Below are 24,023 nucleotides of genomic sequence, written 5' to 3' on the forward strand. Positions count from 1 at the left end.
CATGTAGAGAAGATGGATATACGTAGTGTTGCCATAGCATCACAGCGAGCAGGGAACAAGAGCGCATTCACATCAACGTGGTTGAGCCTTCTCACTTAAGTTAGTACGTTCATTCATGCAAGGTTGTTCAAGGAACAATCGCGTTACCTCATTTACGTAGAAGCTAAGACACGAGAGTCCGTCTCAACGGATGTGAAAAGCAACACTGATGTAGAACTCTGTACGAGGAAAAACATCTGAGTCGGAAAGAAATAACAAATTGAAAAAGGAAAAAGGAAAACGTTGGCGGGCGGCCCCCTTCCCGGAGCTAAATGCTGATCCTCCGAGGTACCAAGCCACCGCGACTTGGCACTAAGACCCCGGAACTCTCCAACACCCAACAGCGGCGACCACACGACCAATATTTTGATACAAGGCCGCTGATTCTGTATGTACAAGTGTACACGGCCTACAAGACAATAACATACCTCAGCGAGAGTAGAAAAAATGCCAAGGAAAAACAGCTACTACACCATACGGGGTTCGAGTTGTCATGGAAGCGAAGGTGAATCATTGTACGAGCGTCGAGGAAGCAAGAAGTCACAAGATAGGTGATCGCCGAATGCAAATACAAAGATTCATAAAAGCCAAGAACTTCGGCGCGTGATGCTATGCGTAAAAAACGTTTTTGACTTCTACTAGTGCATGGAGTATTCCACTGACGATATCGCAGCAGCAAGGAGCTTGCAGTTCACTATGGTGCGTCTCCTTTGTCAATATCGAGGACGAATCATAATTGACAAGTCGTGCGCCATAGTATATATATAGTGCGTGATGTCTGAACCTCGTATTCGGGTCCTATTGTTAATAGAGCTCAGCGTCGTTGGCTGCATTCTGGGTAAGCTTACTAGTCTGATCTATTCACGTTTACTGTCAAACTCAGTTATCTAGACCTATGATTATGTGTGTTCAATTCATGAAGAGGTAGTACCCTCGTTTCATGATACACCTCCATTTTGACATGCTGTACAAAGTGGACATATTTGCTTCAATCGCACTGGGGCAGGATGAAAGGCATGTATATCGTTACACGATACCTCCCCTTTATCCTTCTCGCCACGGATCTGTATCGTGCGTTCCGCTCCAGCACAAATCGCGCTGATTATCTATTAACATCGTTTTTCAGTGAGCTTTACCCCGGATGAAAACCCAGGTGTATGTGATGGGGTAGAGAATTAATAAGAACGAACGACTTACTGCATGACTTCGCCAGAAATGCCGGACGTTGGACAGTATTAGCTCAGGTACGTGCATGGTACATCCATCTATGCAGTCTTGTTGAGGGCAGCCCACTTTATCTTACAGGGTTAGGCATGCTACTAGCCATTTGCTCCGAGTGTATTTTTCCTTCCTCCCTGAGATATGCATATTCCTGATCCAATCCATCCAGGCTTTTTCATCCTTAGAACATATGTGCTCTGGGACAACAATAGATTCTTGCTCGCAGCCATGCTGTCCACCTTTTTTGTGAGCTCCCAACATCATACCCAAGTTATTGGTAGATGAATCAGTCAGTGTTTTATCGTAGCATCCTTCAGCATTGCCTTCGTTACTACCGTCCCTGCAGCACGTACGCGCTCTCGCCTTCCCTCCAACGTTCCACCAGCACTGAAATATTCTGTTCACCTTCACAGATGCGACTAGCACGATCCCAGGAATTACAGGATGCTACCGAAGTTCGACCAGTTACCAGCTCTTCATACCATTTCTTCTCCTTTTTGTATTCGAACTGGGTAGGTCACCGGGAGCAATATATATGTACAGACACGCACTGATGGTGTTCTCCTTAGGACTCATGATCCTCACGTTTATACATGCCATACAGAACTGGCGGACAAACCCAAACCGTCTGTACGCTATCCTGGTGAACCATAATCTATCCTATTATGCATGCGGTCTTCGTGAGTCAACATTTATATACGCCGTTTTCATGTGCTCATCCTCTTTTCTAAAGTGTTCTCGGTAGCGAACATATTCACATCGCTGCTCCTTCATGTGCGTCTATTTCATAAACGCCTTGTTGATTGAGCCGTTGATGTTCCACCCCCAGGACGCCTACCAGACCATTTTGGATTGGTATGTACCTTTACAAACCGCTGTGTATTCCAACTAATGATACCTGAAATGTACACCACATACAGTTTCCAGTTCATGGTCCTTGCAATCCTCGCCACGCGCATGCACCTCTATCTCTGGCAGGTGAACCGACAAACACATGGCTCTGGAGACTTTACGCATATTCCAATGTCCGACCTGTCGTTTGTGACTTGCACGGTGTAATATCTTATCCTATGACTTGTTCGTGGAGCGAGGCTTGATCTAGTTCGTTACGTTCTTACTTTATAGGGTGTCTGTCTCGGGATGGGAAGAGTATTTGGCCTATTTAATACCTGTAGTTTCCACTGTGAGAGGCAGCGGGTTCAGGATCTATGATTGGAGCGTGTTAGAGCCAAACGCACAGCCTGACGGCAACGAACATTATGGTACAGGCTTAAGCAAACACACTCCCAAATCAACAAAATGTCTTTGTTATGATAGGACGACATCTAGAACCACCTACACTACCAACAAATTTATTTCGCTTGACTAGATAAGTTATTCACACCTTGTGGCTTGTCTGGTTGTAGGATAGGGAGTCAGGGAATCCTGCCTTGATGCGATACTTTTTGACCCGCCCTATCGCTCATGACATTCTACAATTGCAAGCACCCCTTTTCACGTGCTTCTAGACATACAACTTGAACCTGATGCACATCAGTGAACCGGTGAACAAATGAGAATGGTGGAAAATGAACGACGGGCTACTGATAAAATAGACGGCGGTGTATGAATTTACAGATTTGAGGTATGCGAGAGTACTGAGTGGACTGGCCTTGCTGGTGACCGCCTGTGTAGCGAAAGTAGCGCCGGCATATGTACCATGTGGTGAGTTGGATGTCAAGCCAATTTTGACTTCTGCGACCGGAGAGGCTATCGTAGCTGGTATGTTGTTGTGGAGGAGAACCAGTACTCGTGCGCAGCGTTCATCAGCGGGTTAGATCGTGCTACAGAGTGCTACGGAGCGCTTCGTAGCACTCTGTAATCATGTGTAATGAGTTACGTTTCCCTGATGTTGGACGGGTATATGATAGTTCTTAGTCTTGTTCACGCCAAACGCCACTCACACTCGGCTTCATACCTAACTCCCAGGACACAGAAGCATGGCGTATGCGCCGACGCTAACGTTCCCACAAAAGTGGCCATCTCCAACTAGTGCTAGTCCAGTATTCCCGTGGGTACCCCATCTGTGAATCCCTCCACCACCATATCTGCTCCATGAACAGCACCGACCAAGCCACAGGATAAGACATCATGCCATGGGATTTGCAAATGAGATTTCGGACATTTGAGTATGCATGAGGCCCGAGGGGTGCTAGTAGAGCCGTGTAGATATCGATTCGCCCGCCAGAGATGTTACTAACGTTGATGATGTGATACCTAATTCAGAGCCAATCAGTACAATTGTTTTTGGAGAGATGCTCATACCGCTGAGCAATGTGGATGTTCGAATTTATCTAACACCGTGTCTAGTCTTGCTCGTAGTCCACTAAGCTTTAATTCGAGGGGCTATCGAAACGAGCGGTCTTTGTTGATGATGATAAATATTGAGAGGTCATAGTACGTGCAGAGTCATACATGACAATCTAGTATTGTTCTACGTGACTTACTAAGTGTGTCCGCTAGCGCGTATGGGACCCGGAAATTCGAATTCCCAGATGCCCTCTCAGTTTCGTGATTCGAAACGTTTCTTCCAGCAGACCTGCCAGCAGTTGCAATGTCATCAGCCTACTAATGGTATAGGCCAATTGCGGGTATTGCATGGCATGACATATCGACCGAGCACAAATCAGAAAAGTGTGGACGAGAATGAGCAGTAACTTTTCAGCTTTGTTGCTGTGCTGGCACTGCGGGCCATTGCGGGTTCAAGTGACGAAACGATGACTAGGGGGTTGTCAATGTTGCCAGCAGGTTACTCCACAATGGTCGTAATCAACTGGATATGCTCCTGCACGTTCATATTCTGCCAAATCGATCAGAACCGTGCCGATAAGGTATAAAAGTTGGTTATCGTCCTACAGTGTGTCCTGATTGTCAGAGATCTCATTCGAGAATCCCCTCAGGAGATCATATATCACCTCGCACAGAAAATGCGTCTATCCTTCCTCGCCATTGTTACTGCTTTAACAGCATCTGTGTCTGTCAGTGCATGCCTCGGCGAGGGTAAAACTTGCAATATATGGGATTGCTGCCCTCCGATGACGTGTGGAAATCCGGGCGTGAGTATGAGCAGGTCGCTATGTAGCCAGGATTCAACCATATGACTCATCTGCGCGCCTTAGGTCGGTCCTCATTGCGCCTACCCGAAAGAAGATTGAGCCGGCAGCCCGAGCGGCACGTCGCGACAGTGAGTCATTTTTCTGCTTTGGCTTTGGCATCATAGTTGACGTTGATGGTGTGATACCTAGTTCAGAGCCAATCAGTACAATTGTTTTTGGAGAGATGCTCATACCGCTGAACAATGTGGATGTTTGAATTTATCTAAAGATCATTGACGGTGTCTAGTCTTGCTCGTAGTCCACTAAGCTTGAATTCGAGAGGCTATCGAAACGAGCGGTCTTTGTTGATGATGATGAATATTGAGGTCATACGAAGATGCAACGCACTGCGCAGGTTGAATCTGTTCGTCTAACGTTGGCCTCGAAGACTAGCTTGTGGAACCCTCTCTTGTGGGAAGGCCAAGAAAGTCGAGAACTCGAAGTAGCAGAAGTCAAACTCGGCTTCATAACTAACTCCCAGGACACAGCAGCATGGTGTATGCGCCGACGCTAACGTTCCCCACAAAAGTGGCTATCTCCAACTAGTGCTAGTCCACTACTCCCGTGGACATCCTACCTGTTGAGTCCCTCCACCACCATACCTGCTCCATGAACGGCACTGAATAAGACACAGGATACGACATCACGCCGTGGGATTTGCAAATGAGATGTCGGACATAGAAACCACGGCGCCAGTGGTGTCGTGTGGATGTTGATTCACCCGCCAGAGATGGTGGTGCATGCGCGTGGCGAGGATTGCAAGAATCAAGACTTGAAAACTATACGTGGGTGTACGTGTCGAGTATTATTAGTAGGAACACGTAGCAGGATGAGGATGCACATACTCATACAATACGTTGTGGTAAGAGTACTGGGGCGCAGAACATCAATGCTCGGTCAAAAAGGGTATTTGATATATTCACGCACCTGGAAGATCGATGTGAAAATATTTACTACTGACAACACTTCACGAAAGACAATGATCATGGGTGAGTACAGAAAAACGGCGTGTACGAGTGTTAACTCACGAAAATCACATGTATAATAGGATATATTGTGGTTCATCAGGACAACGTGCAGACGGCTCGCGTGTGTCCGCCAGTTCTGTATGGCGCGTATGAGCGTAAATATCAAAAGTCCTGGGGAGAACAGTGTCAGCGCGTGTTTGTACATATACATGGTCCTGGTCACCCACCCAATTGGAACACAGCAAGGATGAGAAATAGTATAAAATACAGGAAACTGGTCGAACTCCGGTAGCACCCTGTGATGCCCGGGATCGGGCTGGTCGCATCTGTGAAAGTGAACAAAATGTTTTAGTGGTCATGGAACGCCAGAGGGAAGGTGAAAGCAAGTACATTCTGCAGGGATGCCAATGGCGAAGACAATGATGAAGGATGCTACCAGAAAAGACTGGCCGATGCATCTGTCACCAGCTCGGGTATGGTGAGTAGATCAGGAGCTCACCAATAAGGTCGATAACATGACTGCAAGCAAGATCCTATTCTTGTCCCAGAGCACATATGTTCTGAGGATAAAAAAACCTGGATGAATCACATCAGAGATACCTATCATACGGGTGAACGAGACATACATTCGGAGAACGTTGCTACTACAATGCCAAGACCTGTCAGAGGAAAGCAGTGGCCTTTAGCAAGGATGTCCGTACATGAATGTACCATGCACGGACCTGAATTAACATTTTGCAACATCTGGCATGTCTGGCAAAATCGTGCAGTAAGTCATTTATTCTTATGAACTCTCCACTGCAGTACATACACTTGAATTCTCATTCGGGGTGAGGCTCACTGAAAAACGAGTGTTAATTGATCATGGGGGCGATGTGTGCTGCAGTGGAACGCACTGCGTAGATCCACGGCGAGAATGATAAAGGGCAGGTATCGCGTAAAAACATACAAGCCTTTCATCTTGCTCCAGTGCGATCGAAGCAAAAACGTCCACTTTGCACAGCATATTGTGAGGATGAAAACCGAAGTATATCATGGAACGAGTATATTACCTCCTCATGAAATGAACATGCATAATCATAGGTCTGGATAAGGGAGTCTGACAGCGCACGTGGATAGATCAGAACGATCCTACCCATATTGTAGCTATTGACACTGAACTGTTGTCAGGACAAAGAATATGTGTTTAAGACAGCACGCACTGAACATGTACTGATGGTACATCACTTGTCAGTTATGATTCGCCTTCAATCAACAAGGAGACACACCGTAGCGAACTGCAAGCTTCTCGCTGCCGCGATATCGTCAGTCGAATATTCCATGTACAGGTCAAGAATGTGTTTCACACACACACGATGCGCCTTCTTAGCTCTTATGATGAATGCGCTGTGAACCCATCAAGGTGGCCGTGTAAACACTGGAGACCGATGACCATAGTATGATCTAAGTTTAAACTTGACATGCTGTGATCGTGATGGAGCGTTTCAGTCGTCATGCATCCATGATTCACTAAATGTACCGGCCGGGGAGCGACTTGATAAAAGATGTTCAATTTATATAATACACGCAGGACGAACCTAATGAATTATATAACTTTATCAACTGAAACACAAAGATTGATTTAAAAACTCGCCGGGTGCGCTCATTGTGCTAGCCCCCGATTTATGAAGCTCCTTAAGCTCAAAGTTCCATGCATTATCGCCGCTTGAAACGCGGAGACCTCGGAAGGACTTGAAGCAACTTGCGATTAACTGCCCTCCAGTACCAGTACTGACCTCGGTGGTCGTTTTTTGAGGTCCCGTTTTGAGGTAATCAACCGCTTTTGGATGAACGAATATATAGCATGCGGCTATGAAAACTTTGGGTCCAGATCTCAGCGCGGGGAATGCCCGGCTTTGCCCGGAAACTTTGAGCAACTTACCGTGACTCCCACCGACCAACTTTAATGTACAGATAGTACTTTGAGACCTCGTACCGCTGCTTTATCCACCTTGTAAATGCATTCACTCACGCTATCAATCGCGTTAGCCACCTGACATGGGTTCGGAAAGCCGCTGAAGTTGATCTGAAGTTCTGAACATTACTTCGGCTTTGATGTCGAACGTTCAAAACTCTCTGCTTACTGAGACGAAAAAACTTTGATTTGAACTTTGGACACCATCAACGCCCAGGGGTACTGGTGTTGATTACAACAATATTGCGCAGCCAACATCAAGGGACTTCTATATATATACGTTCCCGCCAGTCATGCAATCACTTGTCACTACTGGTATTGATTTGCTTGGGAGTGCTGCTATGCAGCGTACAGATTTGATGTGTTTGTACTCACTCAAACAAATATCATATCATTCGACTCGCTGACGAGATGTACATAACAGACCAATGTACATCGAATTGCCTCAAAATTTGAACCGGACCAAGGTAAGTACTACTTGATCTGATGGTAACACAGTCATTGACATGCGGTGTCAGCAAAGCGCCTGCAAGCGCAGCATGCAAAGCTGACCCACATAGCAGGTCTCTTCAATACCTTGAACCCGTATCTCTCCCTCCCCTCGATTGCCGACTTCGCGCAGTGTTTCCAGTCTGTCTGTACAACGTGCCAACATCCTTGTCATACCATACGAAGAGGCCGAGTCAAGCATGTCAACGAGACGGGGTGAAGCGCCAGTGCACTCATCGATATGTCGGACGAGCGCGCAAGATCCACCACCATATGGTGCACAGCACCGCCAGGACGCACTTTGGGAAGGTGAGCAGCTACCTTGTGATACCCACCAGCTTATTCAATTAGAATCAGGCGGGAATGAAGCGCTTCCTCCTATGTGGCAACAGTTTATGCCGTCGTCGGATAGTGCAATACAATATCATGATGATACGCTCACGATGGCCTCGCAGAACCGACCTTTACCAGGAGTGCGACTTGGTGAGGGATGAAATTGCAACAAGGAGCGACGAACTCACCATTGAACATAGATAATCCCGGAGATCTTGCTGTTCCTGGATGGGAATGGTACATCTCACCACTCGGTCGGTCTTACTTCGTCGACCACAACGCTCGGACCACATCATGGAAGAAACCAAAGCCAGAACGTCCGGCAGGAAGCTTGATGCCGGAGTGCGTCATCAAGGGCCACTCCGAATGCATATGGAGCCTTGCCTATTTGGGCAGCACAGGCAATATAATGAGTACGTCTGATGATAGTTCGATCCGTCAGTGGAAAGGAGACGGAGAGCCGGTGGGGAAACCTTTGAATAGCGATGGGGGAGGGATAGTGTCGATGGTAGTATCCTCGGACGAAACAATGGTCATTTGTGGAAGTGGAGACGGCAGACTGCGGCTGTGGGATATAAAGGAGGGCAGCATGGTTGGTGACCCTTGGGAGGGGCATGATGCGCCAGTGAGGTGCCTTGATTGGTCTCGCAATTTCCTGGAGATAGCAAGTGGATCTGAAGACGGCACGATACGACGCTGGAACCCGGATACTGGTCGACAAATAGCACCACCCATAGAGACCAGCCACGGATGGGTTATGGCCGTCAAGTACTCTCCACAAGGCGACAAATTCATGAGCGGCGGCGTGGACGGTCCGATCTGCATATGGTCAAAGGATGGCACGCTGCTTGTCCAAATCAAGGGACATGAAAACTGGGTGTCGTCATTGTGTTGGTCCAAGGACGGCGCACATATCTTCTCCGGGTCAGGTGATCATACTATCCGAAAATGGCGGGCGATTGATGGACAGGAACTCGTCACTTTTCGGGGTCATACTCACCCTGTCCAATCCCTTTGTCTTACTCCCAACGAAAGCTATATTGTTAGCGGATCAATTGACTGCTCCATTCGCATCTGGGATCTCAAGACCAATCAGGCAGTCGGAGATCCACTCTTGCAATCGCATGATGACAGAGTTGTCGCTGTTGCCATATCATGCGATGGAAAATACATTGCCAGCGCTGGAGTAGACAAACAAATTTATGTATGGAACTTGGAGACGGCGCTCAAAAACGTTCTGGTACGTATGCGCTTTGTTGTCCAATTCCCCTTCCTAACGGTTTTGGCCATCCAGGGCGCACATGATGGGAATGTAAAGCTCAAGGCAAGTCTTCTCTGCTTCCCTTTTACACTACATCTCACCTGTCACTAGGGACGTCCAGTCCAACTGAGAGGTGTGCGCGCACCAATCGTGAGCAACCCCACCTTTTCTCATGTCCAGACCTTTGACCCCCACCTTGCGTCTAATCAGCAGGCCAAAAAAACAGAACTGGCAAGATATGTCAGTGTACTTTCTTGTTCTTGAAGTTTCTCGCCTGACACCAAGATACAGGCCAATGATCTCTTTGGCAACGAATCAGACCACGCATCTCGTTGTGTGGCTCCTGCCGCAAGCCCATTGTCCCTTGTTCGTTGGCGTCGTTTGCTCACTCCCATACATTTCGGCACACGACCTGCAAATGGATCCAAACCAATTGAACGACAGTCCCGACACCGGAATTTCAACTTCAAGTCGTTTTCTGGAGGACATTCCATGCACGCCGGCGATGTACCTCTTGCTCAAGATGAAAATGTGAGTGACTCGTCGTCCCTCCAATTGCATTCCACTTCGTGTCAAATTGTGTAGAAACTCTGTTACTCGAACGTTTATCTTCCCTTTCATACGCATCAAGCATCTTAGATAATTGTCGGAAGTTTTTATACGGCATTTTAATCCATTAAAATGGCCTAACGACTAGGCCAATTATAACCCATTATTATATAACAGTCAGCATTTTATTACACATTTTGATGAATATTATAATAGATTGTAATGTGCATTTTTATGGTGTTCACCCAGTAATCGCAACGTAATCTAGTCATAATGGTGGTCATAATGATTCGAAGGCACGTTAGAATAGGTTAGAATGTGGGGGATTATAATGCCGGAAAAAAGTCTCCGACATATAATTTGTTCCGTCCCATGTACATGCGCAACAACGTTGATATATTTCTCTGAATAAGGAGCGCGTGATTGAAGCAAGCACGACGTTCTGCCAGTGTCTGTGTAGCCCCCACGTAGAATATTCGAAAGGCAGAGGAGATCGAATACAAACAGGGTCAGAGTGTGCAAAAGGATACTAATACCATAGTTTGCACCGGCACTATTGAGTTTCGCTGGTGTATTGGGATATAATGGCAAAGAGCTGCAATTTTAAGAAAAAAAGGCACAGCAGAGGGGGCCTGTGCACAGGATTGGGGGCTGACTGGTAACTAGTAGCATATGCTAGTGGATGGACATGAACTGACAATGTTTGAGTCCGGCATTCGAAAGGCATATTCGAAAGCGTCAAACCTGCTGCCAGAGAGCGTGCAAAGCTCAGTGCCGAAGTCCATACCTTATGTATATCCCCTTTGTACAAGCAACCCACAACATTAGGCAGTTTTCTGCTGTTGCTAGTTGGTCGCCATTTCGGACTGGCAACCCACCAAAGCGACTCTTGACAGATGATGTGTTTTCGCCTAGCAGTCGAAAAGTCATCACCTATAAGCTCTGTCATCAGTGGAAGCTTATAAAGTACAGCGCTCAGCTGCATGTGGGACAAGTCACATTGAGCACTTCACGATAACTGTTGAATGCACGATGCGGCACGACAAAGGTAAGTGAATGCCAAACGTTCGACCTCCATGTTGTATTCGCGTTGCTTTTCGAACTTTTGAAGATATATCTGCTGCTATCCTGACTTTCTCGATGTTAGAAACTGTTGTGAATCACAGCAAGGAGGTTGGTGGCACATCCCTTGTAAAGCAGTGACAACGGCAAGGACAAAGGTGAAACACATTGATGGCGAGGATGTGATACTAGCATGAGCTCAGATAAATCTGAAGGGGAAGTAGGAAGATGCCTTGCCTTTAGGACGTGCTGTATATCTTGCGATGATGAAGTCCACCTGAAATCCTCTTTCGAACTGATATACCTGGTGAAGCAAGGTTTACTGAAAATTTGGTGCGGAACAAGATATCACCTTCTGAAGCAAGATCAATGCTGGAAAGCATATTGCCACCTAATGATACCTATCTTGTGAATCAATATTTAGAACAAAATATCATACTATCACCTTGTTTTGCGAAGCCAAGGAGACAACCGAAGTTCAGGGATTAGCAGTATAGGCACTAGCTGATGGAAAAGTTCTGTCATCACTCACCACAATTCAAACTTTTGATCAGCTGAATTGGGGGTTCAGATCTATATTCGATGCTTCCAAGACTCCAAGTACTATCTCGAACGTGTTCATATGACTGGTGACTGAGCGCAAAATCTCAATGATTTCCCATTGATCATCAAGATCTGCTGGCTTGTGGAGAGATCTTGACTTGTAGCTTAACTGTCCGATGACCACCATCACACTGGTGTAAGGTAGCAGTCGTGCGGATTCTACCTACCTCACGTGATTGTGACTGACTGTGACGCTGCACAGGATAAGTGTGTAAGCAGGTGCGAGAATTTCTGATATTTCAAATAACAAATGTTCTACTCCATTTCTGTTAATTCTGATTAACAGAAAATGTCCGCAGTATTACTACCAATGTAACCGTGTAGCCGTTTAATGCATAAGGCTTCTGATTAATTGATATTACAATTTTGTCTTCAGTCACTTTTTCATCACACTTGTCACATGAGGTAGGTAGAATCCGCACGACTGCTACCTTAGCTAGTGGCGGCCATCAGAGAACCTGTGAGAAGAAGATATCGTCATATATTGTTATATATTGTAATATATAGGAAAGGTTTTTGTCACATTGGAGTATAAAGTGATATAAAGCAATATATGACTATGTAAAAGCACCATAATCAGCATAATCCCCAGCAAGAACTCACCAGTTTACTGATGCCTACAGCGACTCTTAGAATCAGCATTGAGAGGAGAATGATGATGCACTAAATGCATTCGAAAGACGAACTTACGTCACTGTGTCATTTTAGCAATAATCTCCCACAGTCCAGATCTGCAGGTTGCATACTTGTGGTCTTTGGTCTTATGCTCGTTTGTTGATTAATTGTTCATAGACTCGGCTCATGCTTATATTGGTCTGTGGTGGCTTCGCTCATTAAGCATTGGCATGTGGCACTGTCTTCGGTAGAATTACATTCATGGCTTGAAAGCGAACCTGCTGTTCTCGAAAAATACGGTAAGTCGGCTCATGATGATTGATGCCATGTATTTGAACTATTCATGGGCCTGCAGAACTCGACCAAGCACAGCTTGAGCAGAAGATTCATCTTCTGACATTTGCATCACTGGGTTTTGCACACATCGGGTGTGACCTGGAGGTCACGTCGATCCTGCAGATTGAATCAAGTCAAGTAAAGAAGTGGGTGATCAACGGTATGTCCCGACTCCTCTTGACATCTGTCATTAAAAATCATCTTCCAGATAGTCAGTCTTCTTTCGGGAAATCTCTCGCAGACCACTTGATCTCTACACATTTACTGTTCATTAGCGCGCACGTCTGAGTGAGAGCAATAGGAGGCGTCTTTTTCCGTGGAAGGCAAGCCTAGTGAGTGTGCTAGAGGTTGTTACTAGTGCACAAAACTGCAGTAATGGTTCGTCTGTGGGTGATGTCATGCAGCAGGTCACTCAGACAGATGAGAGCGTTTAGGCTGATGTGGCGTAGCCTACATTAGGGTTCATCCGTTCAAGTCACGGTTCACTACAATTTGTGGGAAAGCTAGGGAAGTTGATTGTCGTTCTTCTGAAGTTCTGAACATGACTTCGGCTTTGATGTCAAATGTTTAAAACTCTCTACTTACTGAGACAAGAAAACTTTGGTTTGGGCACTACTATCAACACCCAGGGGTACCAGTGTTGATTACAACAATATTGCGCAGCCAACGTCAAGGAACTGTTGTATATATATGTTCCTGTCAGTCATGCAATCACTTGTCACTACTGTTAGTGATTGCTTGGGAGTGCTGCTACGTACTAATGATGCAGTGTACAGATTTGATGTGTATATACCCACTCAAACAAACATCGCTCGCTGACGAGACGTGCATAACAGACCAATGTACATCGAACTGCCTCGAAATTCAAACTGGACCAAGGTAAGTACATGATCCAATGGTGACACAGCCATTGACATGCAGTGGCAGCAAACTTAAGTGCCTGTAACCACAGCATGCTGACCAAAATAGCAGGTCTCTTCATCACTTTGAACCCATATCTCTCCCTCTCCTCGATTACTGACTTTGTGCAGTGTTTCTCTCCCTAGTCCATTTGTACAGCCCAGTATCTTATATCGATCAAGGTCATGCCACACGAAGAGGCCGAGTCGAGCATGTCAATGAGACGGGGTGAAGCACCATTGCACTCATCGATATATCGGACGAGCGCGAAATATTTACCACCATATGGTGCACAGCACCGCTGGGACACACTTTGGGAAGGTGAGCAGCTACCTTGTGATACCACCACCTTACTCAATTAGAATCAGGTGGGAATGAAGCACTTCCTCCTGTGTGGCGTCAGTATATGACGGCAGATGGTGAAACAGTATATCAAGATGACACGCTTGTGATCGCCTCGTGGTACCAACCTTTACCAGGAGTGCGACTAGGTGAGGGATGAAATTACGATAATCGGCGATGAACTCACCATGGAACATAGATATCTCGCTGTTCCTGGATGGGAATGGCACATCTCACCGCTAGGCCAGTCCTACTTTATCAACCACAGCACTCGGACCACGTCATGGAAGCAACCAAAGCCAGAACATCCAGCAGGAAGCTTGATGCCCGAGTGTGTCATCCAGGGTCACTCCAAATACATATTGAGCCTTGTGTACTTGGGCAACAGTGGCAATATAATGAGCACGTCTGATGATAGTTCTATTCGTCAGTGGAAAAGAGACGGAGAGCCAGTGGGAAGACCTTTGAATAGTGATGGGGGAGGGATAGGTCCGATGGTAGTATCCTCAGATGAAACCATGGTCATTTGTGGAAGTGCAGACAGCAGACTGCAGTTGTGGAATATAAAGGAGGGCAGCATGGTTGGTGACCCATGGGAGGGGCATGATGCACCAGTGAGGTGCTTTGATTGGTGTTGCAATTCCCTGGAGATAGCAAGTGGATCTGAAGACGGCACAATACGACACTGGAACCCGGATACTGGTCGACAAATAGCACCACCCATACAGACCAGCCACAGTGACATGCACAAAACGTGTTTTGTACATGAAAATGGCAAATATTGAGCTTGTAATACCCTTCATAATGAGCCTATGGTTATGCCTAGAATTTTCTTTGTAGCACTCATAATTTATTTGAGTATTTTTGGGCTCAAAATGAGTGCAACACTACTTAACATTCAAAAATAATACTTATACTTCTGAAAGATGGATTTTGAACTTGCAATTCTTCACTTAGTCAGCAATTTCTTACAAGCCACTAATGATGACTTGAAAGATTCTAGAATATTCCATTAGATACCACTGGAGTTTGGTGGAATAGTCTGGAAAATTCTATGACATTCTTTGAAACTTTAATAGTAGATTAGTAATCAGTAGCATAGCCACTAGTAGAGTAGTATATAAGGGGCTCATTTCCCCTCTAATAGAAGAGCTCCCAAGTTATCAGAGAGCCCATTTTCTTGTATTACCTAAGCTTGAGTGTGAATGAGTGATTGAAAGTAAGAAGAGTGATCATAAGGCTCTCTTTAGATTCTCACTTCTAAGATTACTGAGTGACACTGAGTGAAATATTAACTTATTTCATTCCACTTTTTGACACTGTTTCCCATGACATACAGAAGCATATTTGAGGCCACCATTGAGCCATACTTTTGACACTAGCTGGTACACAGTTATCAGTCATCTAGTGCAATATATTCCAGTTCTCTTTTAGACACAGGAAATTGATTCTGTGGGGAGAATATACATATTTTCATTAGCAAGGGAAGACAAATAAGACTAACAGTCAGTCACTAATATTAAGAACTTGGCCATTTAAGACTACGTCAAGAGGGTGTACTCTGTGGTTTCGAAGTCACGTATTAGTTCGGGCTGATCCGTGTTAGAGGCTTAGTTTGATCTCCAATTGGTTTGTGAAGATAAGGAGTATTGATATAGCTCTGAGAATCATCGCATAGACATATATCTGTATTAATTGAAGTCATAGCACTGCATCGCGCCAGTTATTGACTTTCTTTAGGATCATAGCACTGCATCAAGCCAGTTACTGATTCTGTTCCCCTTTTAGTCACTGAGTACTTCCTTTGAAAACTCAACACACTTTTTCCCATGAACAACCACATTATCGACTGTTGGTATTTGTCTGAACCATTGACTGTGGTAGGATACTGAAAATTGGTGAATTTTACTGTTTTCACATCCTAGTAAGACAACAGATGGGTTTATGCCATCAAATACTCTCCACACAATGACAAATTCATGAGTGGTGGGAATGGTCCAATCTGCATATGGTCAAGGAACGGCAAGCTGCTTATCGAGATCAAAGGACATGAAAACTGGGTGACATCATTGTGTTGGTCCAAGGACGGTGCACTATGGAAAGCCAGAGCACCATGCTCATTTTGCCAGTGACTTTGGTCACACAAGTGCTGACATACATGTAGTCGTACCTTTGTCTAGGTACAAACATTTGTTAATAGAGATTAGAAACGAATACTGAGACTCGTACCTTTGTCTAGCGTGCCCTGAAGCTCCCGCTCATATAATATTTCCACACTCACATCCACAACTTAAATGCTCTAGCCGAGCTTGATGAACCCAATGTTCCATTGGATGGCAGTTCTGCAGGTGTTGGACCCTTAATAGTTTGGCAATTTTTGAGTGATGAGTCAGAGAATGATGGCACAGTGGATGAATGGTGATATTTGAATTGTGTTAGTGTACATGCTTCTTCGTAGTCACTTGTTTTAGAGCTAGTTTGGAAACCCATGTGAAGTCAGGTTGAATCAATTTGCATTCGGCAAGCATGGTTGGCACGGCATACCCCAAACGGCTGACTTTCAACCTTGCTTGCATCCTACTACTACTAGTGTACCACCATGTAATCTTGTTATCGCATCGATAATCTCAAGGGTGTCCATCTCACCCATCATAAACATATCTTGACAAGTGTTGTATCTCTAACAGCTCTTGCTGCACATTACACTACTGTTCTTGTGGCTCAAGAGAAAGAGAAGGCATTTTGGACCGAATCAGAAGTAACTGCGCTGGTCGACTACCTTCATGAACATCGGTCAGAGCGTGCCAAAGGAGGCAACTTCAAGATGGTAACATTCAATGGAGCAGTGAGGGATATCGCACCCAAGAAGACACAGGGCCCACAAAAGACTGGCAAAATGTGCCAGACAAAGTGGACATCAGTGAGTTGCTGATTTCAATCTACATTATCAGTTTATCGATCTCAGCTAACACATGTTTAGTTGAAACAGATCTACAACGCTATTGATAAGTATTGCAAGCAGTCTGGAATCAATCAGTGGTACCCTGAGTACGGTGCAAACATCCAGGGGGAAGCAGCAGTGGCAGTGTTTGATGCATATGTCCAGCAAAAGGTATGTCATTATACTCTCATGTCATGTTGTTTTACTAATACTACATTTCTTTCAGTCCAATTCTGCGATGCGCCCTTTCCGAAACTCCAGATGGGTCTATCTTGAGCGGATGCAGGAGATTTTACCTGTGGGTGGCGCATGAGGGGCAGCGGCTTTCTGAGCCACCGATGTTCCCGCGCCCTCCATTGACGATGAGCCTGGGGTGGATGCCCCAGGCGCTCAGGCTCCTGGATCTGCTAGCTCCATGAGTGCCATCACTGGCATGAGTGGCAGATCTACTAGCTCCACGAGTGCTGCTGCTGGCACAAGTGGTGACGTCATTATGTCTGGGACCAATACCATCGCTTCTCCTCCTCCCCCGTCTAGTGCTGCCACTCGACCAACTATCTCTACAACCTCCAGTACCGGAAAGCGCTCACACGATGCCACATCCATGTTCCATGATGATGCGGCCACATTCGCATCCACAGTACCTTCATCAACATCTGAACTGCCACAACAATCTGAGGCTCGAGCGTCAAAGAAACAGAAGTCGCGTGCAACCCAGTCACATGCTGACAGTGGCCAATCTGCAATGATGACCAGCGCTGCAAGAGCAGCCAAGATCACGCCAGCTGCAGCTGTTGTGGACATGCAAGGGTCCATCAATCGTCTCACCGATGTGATCGAGAAGAGTATGGTTACTGATGCGGAAAGGCTGGAGAAGCAGAGACATGCTGCCTTGCATATCTTGAACGGGGAAGATGCAGACTACTATCCGTTGCAGGAGATGGTCATTGTCATGCACATGTTTGCAGATGACCCAGCTGTCACCGACATATACCTTCAAAATGATGACAAAGACACGTGGTACGCATTCATCCAGCACATGATCCAGTATAGATTTCAGAAGGTCCCACAAGCACCACAAGTGCCATATGTCCGTCCACAGTTGTAACTGTGCCGCCAGCGCCGTGTAGTTTACCTGCCATTTGTTCAATCTCGCATGCACTCATTTGTTTTTTTCATACTCAATCACTAGCTGCACTAGCTGTTTCCATACCAAGTACTTGTTGTTTCCATACCAAATTACATGTGTTTCTATGCTACGCTTTCCAATTTGCTCTCATCCAACATGTCTGATACCTCCGAGTCTGAACCTGAGTCCAACAAAGCCCTCTCATGTATGACATCCTGATACTGATCCTACATTGCTTGCGCAATGCATTCACGCATTGCACAACCACTCACCACATGACCACTATCGTTGTTCATTTCTTCATCATCGTCGTCATCGTCGTCAGCTTGTCCCTGAAAATCAGGGTTCTCAGACGCGTATGATTCGCCGCACGACTCTTCATCCTCACTGGGATCATGTAGGTGTAGGAAGTTGTGGATTGCGTGCAATGCAGCAGGAATTCGTGCTTGAGTGTCGAGGGGGTACTCTGGTGCCAAAAGGAGAATGTGAAAGTGGCATTTTAGGACACCAAAGATGTGCTCTATCACGTTTCGTGCAGACACGTGGCATAGGTTGAAGAGCTCCTCTTTATTGACGGGCCTGCCATCAAAATATAAGTTAGATAAATGAAGAAGTTAGAAAAACATACCTGATATTTGCACGGCCCCACTCCGCGAGGTGGTAATTGTTACGCTCGGCGTTGTTTAGACGTCTTAACGTTTCAAGGATCAAAGTCAAAGTCAATGTTCTGGTGAAGATGAAGCTAGATTGCAGGCCCTGGTCTGCGTAGGTCAAGTTAAAGATACAAAGCGTAGAAAGTAAGGTATATATATGGGTATTGAAGCGGAGCTTTAATATGAGCAACAAATAGGAAAAAGAGAAAGAGAATCGTACGATAGAATGTAATAGAATACTATGGAATGATGAGTAAGCATATGTGACAACGTGAAGAAGTGAAAAGATAGAACTGTAACATTACCCCCGTTTTAAGGGTAGTAAGCCCAGATTACTACAAAAGTTAAAGTCGATGTGATCGTTTATAAAAAGAAAGAATGTCAGAAGCGTTACCCAACTGCCCTTCTGTCATCCACTCGTTCTCGGAACTAGGGAACCCCTTCCATTTAACATGGTAAGACTGTCTGGATGATGAACCGCGATGACCGATGATGGCTTCGATTTTGTATTCTTCCTCTCCGTCAATGATGTCAGGTGGTGCATTAATGAAGTTTGGACCGTGTACATTGTTTTCTTTATAGGGAGATAATAGGGCGGCATGAAATACAGGATGGATGCGCCATTGGGAGGGAAGTTTTAATTTATACGTGATGGGCGAAAGGACTTGGGTGATGATAAATGGTCCTTCGCGTTTCGGAGCGAGCTTCCGATTAGGATATCTGAGATGAAGGTTCTTGGCTTCTAGCCAAACCTTATCGCCTAAAGAGAATGGTACGAATTTAGACATGATTCGTTGACGCATGGTGTTGTGAGCGAATGGTCGATTGCAGATAGCAGCGGGGATGGGAGCGAGAGGTGGGTGAGATGGATGAGTGTTTACTTTGTTCTGCTGGCAGACACTGCATCCTTCTACAAAGTTCTTGACGAAGGTCGCTAGACCTGGCCACCAGTAGTCGCGGGAGAGGAGTTCCTGGGTTTTAAAACGTCCAGGGTGTCCAGCGGTAGGGGAATCGTGATGGAGGGAAGTGAGTTCGTGGCGAATATCGCCAGGGGGTACGTAGGTAAGTCCTTTATATAAGAGAATTCCGTCGCTCAATTTCCAGTCGGAAAGAGCCGAACGGAGTGGAGGCGGTGTTTCTGGGTCTGTAAGCGCCTTTAGCGCTGTCTGTACTACCGGGTCAATGGCGGAAGAAATACGTAATCTGTCCGTAAGGGAAGTGTCAATATTGTTAATAAACAATGAATCGGGTAAAAGTTGAATGGAAATATTGTCCTTTTCGTCGGTATCGACCGGAAGGTGATCCGTTCTACGAGATAATAAATCGGGAATGACCAGGTCTTTGCCTGGTACATGTTGGATACGTAGTTCGAATTGTGAAAGGAATGTTTGCCATCGTGCTTGGTGTCTGTTCAGGTCTTGTACGTCTCTGAAATATTGGAGGTTTTTATGGTCAGTGTGTACGGTCACAGGAAAAGGTGAGCCGAGTAAATAATGTCGCCATGCTTTCAAGGCACGGACGATTGCTAAAAGCTCTCTGTCATAGATTTGATAATTACGTTCAGCTGGGTTAAATGATTGAGAAAGGAAAGAACATGGTAACCAATCTCCGTTATCGTTTTTCTGAAGGAGCACAGCTCCTGTCGCATAAAGGGAAGCGTCGGTTGCGATCGCAAATGGTGCGGCTTTATCTGGGATTTGAAGGATAGGTGCCGTAGTAAAGGTTTGTTTGAGCCTTTCAAAGGCGTCTTCGCGTTCCTTAGTCCATAAAAAGGGTTCGTCTTTTTTCGTAAGATCAATTAAGGGTCGTGCCACTGTGGAATAGTCGGCAATAAATCGTCTGTAGAAATTAGCGAATCCGAGGAATGATCGGACTTCCTTTACTTTCATGGGAGTCTTCCATTCGGATATACCTTTTAATTTAGCGGGGTCCATAGTTACCAAGCCGGGGCGAATAATCATACCGAGATAGTCGATTTCTGTGACGTTGAATGTGCATTTTTCTGGTTTTAGGTAAAGGCGGTGTTCTCGGAGTCGTTCCAGTACTCTGTGTGTTCTTTTCTGGTGAGTTTCATAATCGTCCGAAAATATAAGGATATCGTCCATGTAAATGATTACCCAACTTTCTTGAAGCATATCGCCGAAGATATTGTTCATCATTGATTGAAAGGTTGCCGGAGAGTTGCACATGCCGAAGAACATTACCGTTGGTTCGAATAGTCCGTGTGCGGTGGCGAATGCCGCTTTCCATTGATCTGATTTCTTTAGACATATGTTATTATATCCCCATCTGATGTCGAATTTGGTGAATATTTTAGCGTTCTTGAGTTTGTATATAAGATCAGATATTAGCGGTAATGGGAAGTTATTCTTAACCATGTGATCGTTCAGGTATCTATAGTCTTGGCAGGGTCGGAGGGAACCGTCTTTCTTTCCTACGAAGAAGAAAGGTGATGATTGAGGGGATTTGGAGGGTATAATCGTTCCTTTGGCGAGATGTTCGTCGACGAAATCGTTCATGGCTTTCTCTTCTGCTGGGTTAAGCGGATAAATCTTACACTTGCGTGGTTCGAAAGAGTCCTTGAGTTCGATTTTATGGTCAAATTTTCGTTCTGGAGGTAAAACACTGTTAGCTACTTCTCCGAATACATCTTGATATTTTCGGAATGACTCGGGGACGAGTTCTTCGAAAGTTTTCTTGACGGGTTTAGAAAATTCTTGAGTGAGTAGTTGTGACGTGTTTTGTGCTTTCCGTACTAGGGTGCCGTAAGTCGAGTAATACCGGTGGTCTGAGGGAATATGTTCGTCAGTAAGGGGAGGTTCGGATACTTCCGTAGAGAATGTTCCTATGACGTGTTCGCCTTTAATGTAGGTGATGAGGACATCATCGGGATCTATAACATCTGTTTCGTCAGTGTCGTCTTCGGTGGGGAGTAAGTCAGGGATTTCGTGAGAAAAGGATTCTGGAATGGTTTCGCTAGCGGGATCCCATTCCTCATCTAAACTTTCCTGTGCGTCAAAAAAGACGTCTTCTTCTTCGACTTCTTGTAAAGTCAGTTTGATGCTTCCTTCTCGAAGATGGATTCCTTCTTTCGTCCAATCGATACCTGGGTTTTCTTTCTTTAGCCATCCCATTCCCAGGATTGCATCTTCCCCTCCCAGGGAGGTGATGAGGAAGCACGTTCGCATGGGAATTCCACGGACGAGAAAAGAGAGATTACAGTACCGTGTGATTCTTCCATTCTTGTTGAGCATGCCATCCACGTTTCGTACGGGTATGGGCTTATCGAGTTCGTGACTCTTGATGGAGTTTCGACGGATGAATGTCCAATCGATAAACTCGCCTTCAGCGCCTGAGTCAATCAGTGCGGCTGCTTCGATGATTTTTTCGACCTTAGAAGAGCAAATGGTAAGTGGAATACGCATAGAATTACGATCGCCAATGCTCTGTACTAAAAGTCCTACTCTAGGAGAATCTGACACCGGTGCAGATCTCCGTTCTAAAAATCCTCTTCTTCGTCGGATTCTTCCTTCTTCTTCGGTTTCTTTACCTGGCATGCTTTAAACGCCTTCCATTCCAGAAACTCCTGGTATTCGGCATCGTCCTTCTTGGAGCTAGATGCGGAGTTAGTCTGGGTCTTCCTAGCGGTAGTTACCGTAGGATGGTTTGGGCAGTCTTTGGCGAGGCCCTTCTTGCCGCATTTGAAGCAGAGGCCGTTCTTGCGCCTGCGGTCACGTTCTTGTGGCGTGAGGTAAGTCTTCCTCGTACTTTTCTCACCATCGTCATCTTCTCCTGCCTCCATCTTATCTATGTCCATGGCGTAAGGGTCTTTCGCCCTTCCCATGTTTGGCGGGTTCAAGAGCGTCCTCCTTACCTCGAAGTCAAGGGCTTTACTGAGCCAGCCGTCGATAGTGTCTGGGATGTTCTCGAGGGCTAAGATAGCAGAGACTAGCTCACGCTTTAAGCCGGTGCGGAAAAACAGAATCTTCGTGTTTTCTTCTTCTATGCCGGTATCAGCTAGGATGGTATGGAATAGGGATGCGTAGGCAGGGACGCTGCCGGTCTGTTTGATGGTGGAAATACGCCTCATGGCGGTTTCGACGATGTTCTTGGGGTAGAAGGTGGCTTTAAACTTCTTAGTAAACACTTCGTATGAATGAAGAACAGAAGTGTCGGTAGTTGCCCTCTTTAATTCGCCTTCAGCCCACTTGGCTGCTTCTCCTTTCGTCATTCTACTTAACATGAGGATGATCTTCTTCTTGTCTTGGTTATATACCTCTTCGTTGAGGAGGAAGTATGCTTCCATCTGAAGAGACCAAGCGGTGGCCTTGCGAGTGTCTCCATTGAAGACTTCAGGAAGAGAGCCGATTTCTTTAGGCATGTCTTCGTCGTCTGAGTCGGTGTCGGTGGTGTCGGTGGTGGTTGGGTTCGGTGGGGGAGGAGCTGGTATATCTTCGTAAGATTCAGTCCAAAAGTTCCAGCGCTGTCCTTGGGGCGCTAATCCATCGTAATAAGTTCTCCACTCAGCTATAGTCCAAGTGTCGTCGTCTTCTGTCTTGACTAGGGACTGTCTAGAGTCGCTCCAGGTGAAACCTGGGGGGTTCTGTCCTAAGCGAGACGTCGTGGGTTCTGGGTTCGTGCACCAGTTACAAGTAACGGTGCCTAGAGATGTTAACTTGACCTTTTGTTACGCTCAGCGTTGTTTAGACGTCTTAACGTTTCAAGGATCAAAGTCAAAGTCAATGTTCTGGTGAAGATGAAGCTAGATTGCAGGCCCTGGTCTGCGTAGGTCAAGTTAAAGATACAAAGCGTAGAAAGTAAGGTATATATAAGGGTATTGAAGCGGAGCTTTAATATGAGCAACAAATAGGAAAAAGAGAAAGAGAATCATACGATAGAATGTAATAGAATACTATGGAATGATGAGTAAGCATATGTGACAACGTGAAGAAGTGAAAAGATAGAACTGTAACAGTAATGGACACCACGGTATGGCACAAGAAGTTCAGGGCAAAGCAGGAATCCTGCATCCGCTAGGTAGTACTTCTGTCGTGGAATGTGGAAGTCATGTGCATGCACATCCTCATAAATCTGAGAATTGTTAGCTGAACCCTCCCACCCGGTCAAAGAGTAGACAAAATTGAGGTCGAAGTCGCAAGCAAATAAACAGTTCTGCAAAACGAAACCTTTGTGATTACGGTATACAGTGTGTTCGAAGGCAGGGGGTGACGCATGAATATGACTTCCGTCGAGTGCGCCAACAGCATCCCAGAAAAACGGCCAAAATTTGGGGTTGTTTTTTATTTTTTTTGAGACCGAAGTGCCATCTGGTAAGTGGACGTAGGTAGTGTAGAACGGGGGGGACGAGAATATGTGTAGAATCCTTTTAAAATAACTAGGAAATATTAGATGTATTGTATAGATCAAAAAATAATCACCTGTTCTTGACAGGGTAATGCATAATTATGGCTGGTAAGAGACACATGGTTATGTA

At 45.7% G+C, this 24,023-nt stretch overlaps 4 protein-coding genes across 4 annotated transcripts; 3 read left to right on the forward strand and 1 right to left on the reverse strand.

Moving 5' to 3' along the window:
- The first annotated feature begins 244 nt into the window (after positions 1-244).
- F5891DRAFT_508582 (uncharacterized protein) lies at positions 245-2,543 on the forward strand. Its single transcript, XM_041372076.1, has 15 exons — positions 245-738; positions 797-806; positions 858-877; positions 931-963; positions 1,014-1,110; positions 1,166-1,194; positions 1,253-1,283; positions 1,345-1,377; positions 1,430-1,506; positions 1,555-1,609; positions 1,674-1,772; positions 1,830-1,940; positions 1,994-2,034; positions 2,090-2,115; positions 2,181-2,543. The coding sequence occupies exons 1-15, from the start codon at positions 685-687 to the stop codon at positions 2,317-2,319; spliced, it is 855 nt and encodes a 284-aa protein (XP_041223455.1). The 5' UTR covers positions 245-684; the 3' UTR covers positions 2,320-2,543.
- Positions 2,544-5,427: 2,884 nt separating this feature from the next.
- Positions 5,428-6,822, reverse strand: F5891DRAFT_1174483 (uncharacterized protein; the record flags this gene model as incomplete). The annotated part of the gene is made up of 12 exons (XM_041365669.1): positions 6,713-6,822; positions 6,631-6,653; positions 6,565-6,574; positions 6,415-6,517; positions 6,259-6,355; positions 6,174-6,202; positions 6,085-6,115; positions 5,989-6,021; positions 5,862-5,938; positions 5,753-5,807; positions 5,590-5,688; positions 5,428-5,498 (listed from the first exon to the last, which is right to left on the reverse strand). The coding sequence occupies exons 4-12, from the start codon at positions 6,499-6,501 to the stop codon at positions 5,428-5,430; spliced, it is 579 nt and encodes a 192-aa protein (XP_041223456.1). The 5' UTR covers positions 6,502-6,517; positions 6,565-6,574; positions 6,631-6,653; positions 6,713-6,822.
- Positions 6,823-12,600: 5,778 nt separating this feature from the next.
- On the forward strand, positions 12,601-12,852 carry F5891DRAFT_956530 (uncharacterized protein; the record flags this gene model as incomplete). The annotated part of the gene is made up of 1 exon (XM_041375415.1): positions 12,601-12,852. A coding segment is annotated over one exon (252 nt), but the record flags the coding sequence as incomplete, so codon positions are not given.
- A 3,634-nt stretch (positions 12,853-16,486) lies between these two features.
- Positions 16,487-16,738, forward strand: F5891DRAFT_956652 (uncharacterized protein; the record flags this gene model as incomplete). Its single annotated transcript, XM_041375421.1, has 1 exon — positions 16,487-16,738. A coding segment is annotated over one exon (252 nt), but the record flags the coding sequence as incomplete, so codon positions are not given.
- Positions 16,739-24,023: the final 7,285 nt, after the last annotated feature.

Source organism: Suillus fuscotomentosus (assembly GCF_016647785.1).
Source record: "Suillus fuscotomentosus strain FC203 chromosome Unknown F5891scaffold_43, whole genome shotgun sequence".
Classification (NCBI taxonomy): Eukaryota; Fungi; Basidiomycota; class Agaricomycetes; order Boletales; family Suillaceae; genus Suillus; species Suillus fuscotomentosus.

Coding starts and splice junctions, on each gene's coding strand:
- F5891DRAFT_508582 (XM_041372076.1), top strand. CDS start 685: ATGGAGTATTCCACTGACGATATCGCAGCAGCAAGGAGCTTGCAGTTC. Junction 878..930: donor CGTCGTTGGCTGCATTCTGG/GTAAGCTTACTA, acceptor TCAGTTATCTAG/ACCTATGATTATGTGTGTTC. Junction 1,111..1,165: donor TCTCGCCACGGATCTGTATC/GTGCGTTCCGCT, acceptor ATCGTTTTTCAG/TGAGCTTTACCCCGGATGAA.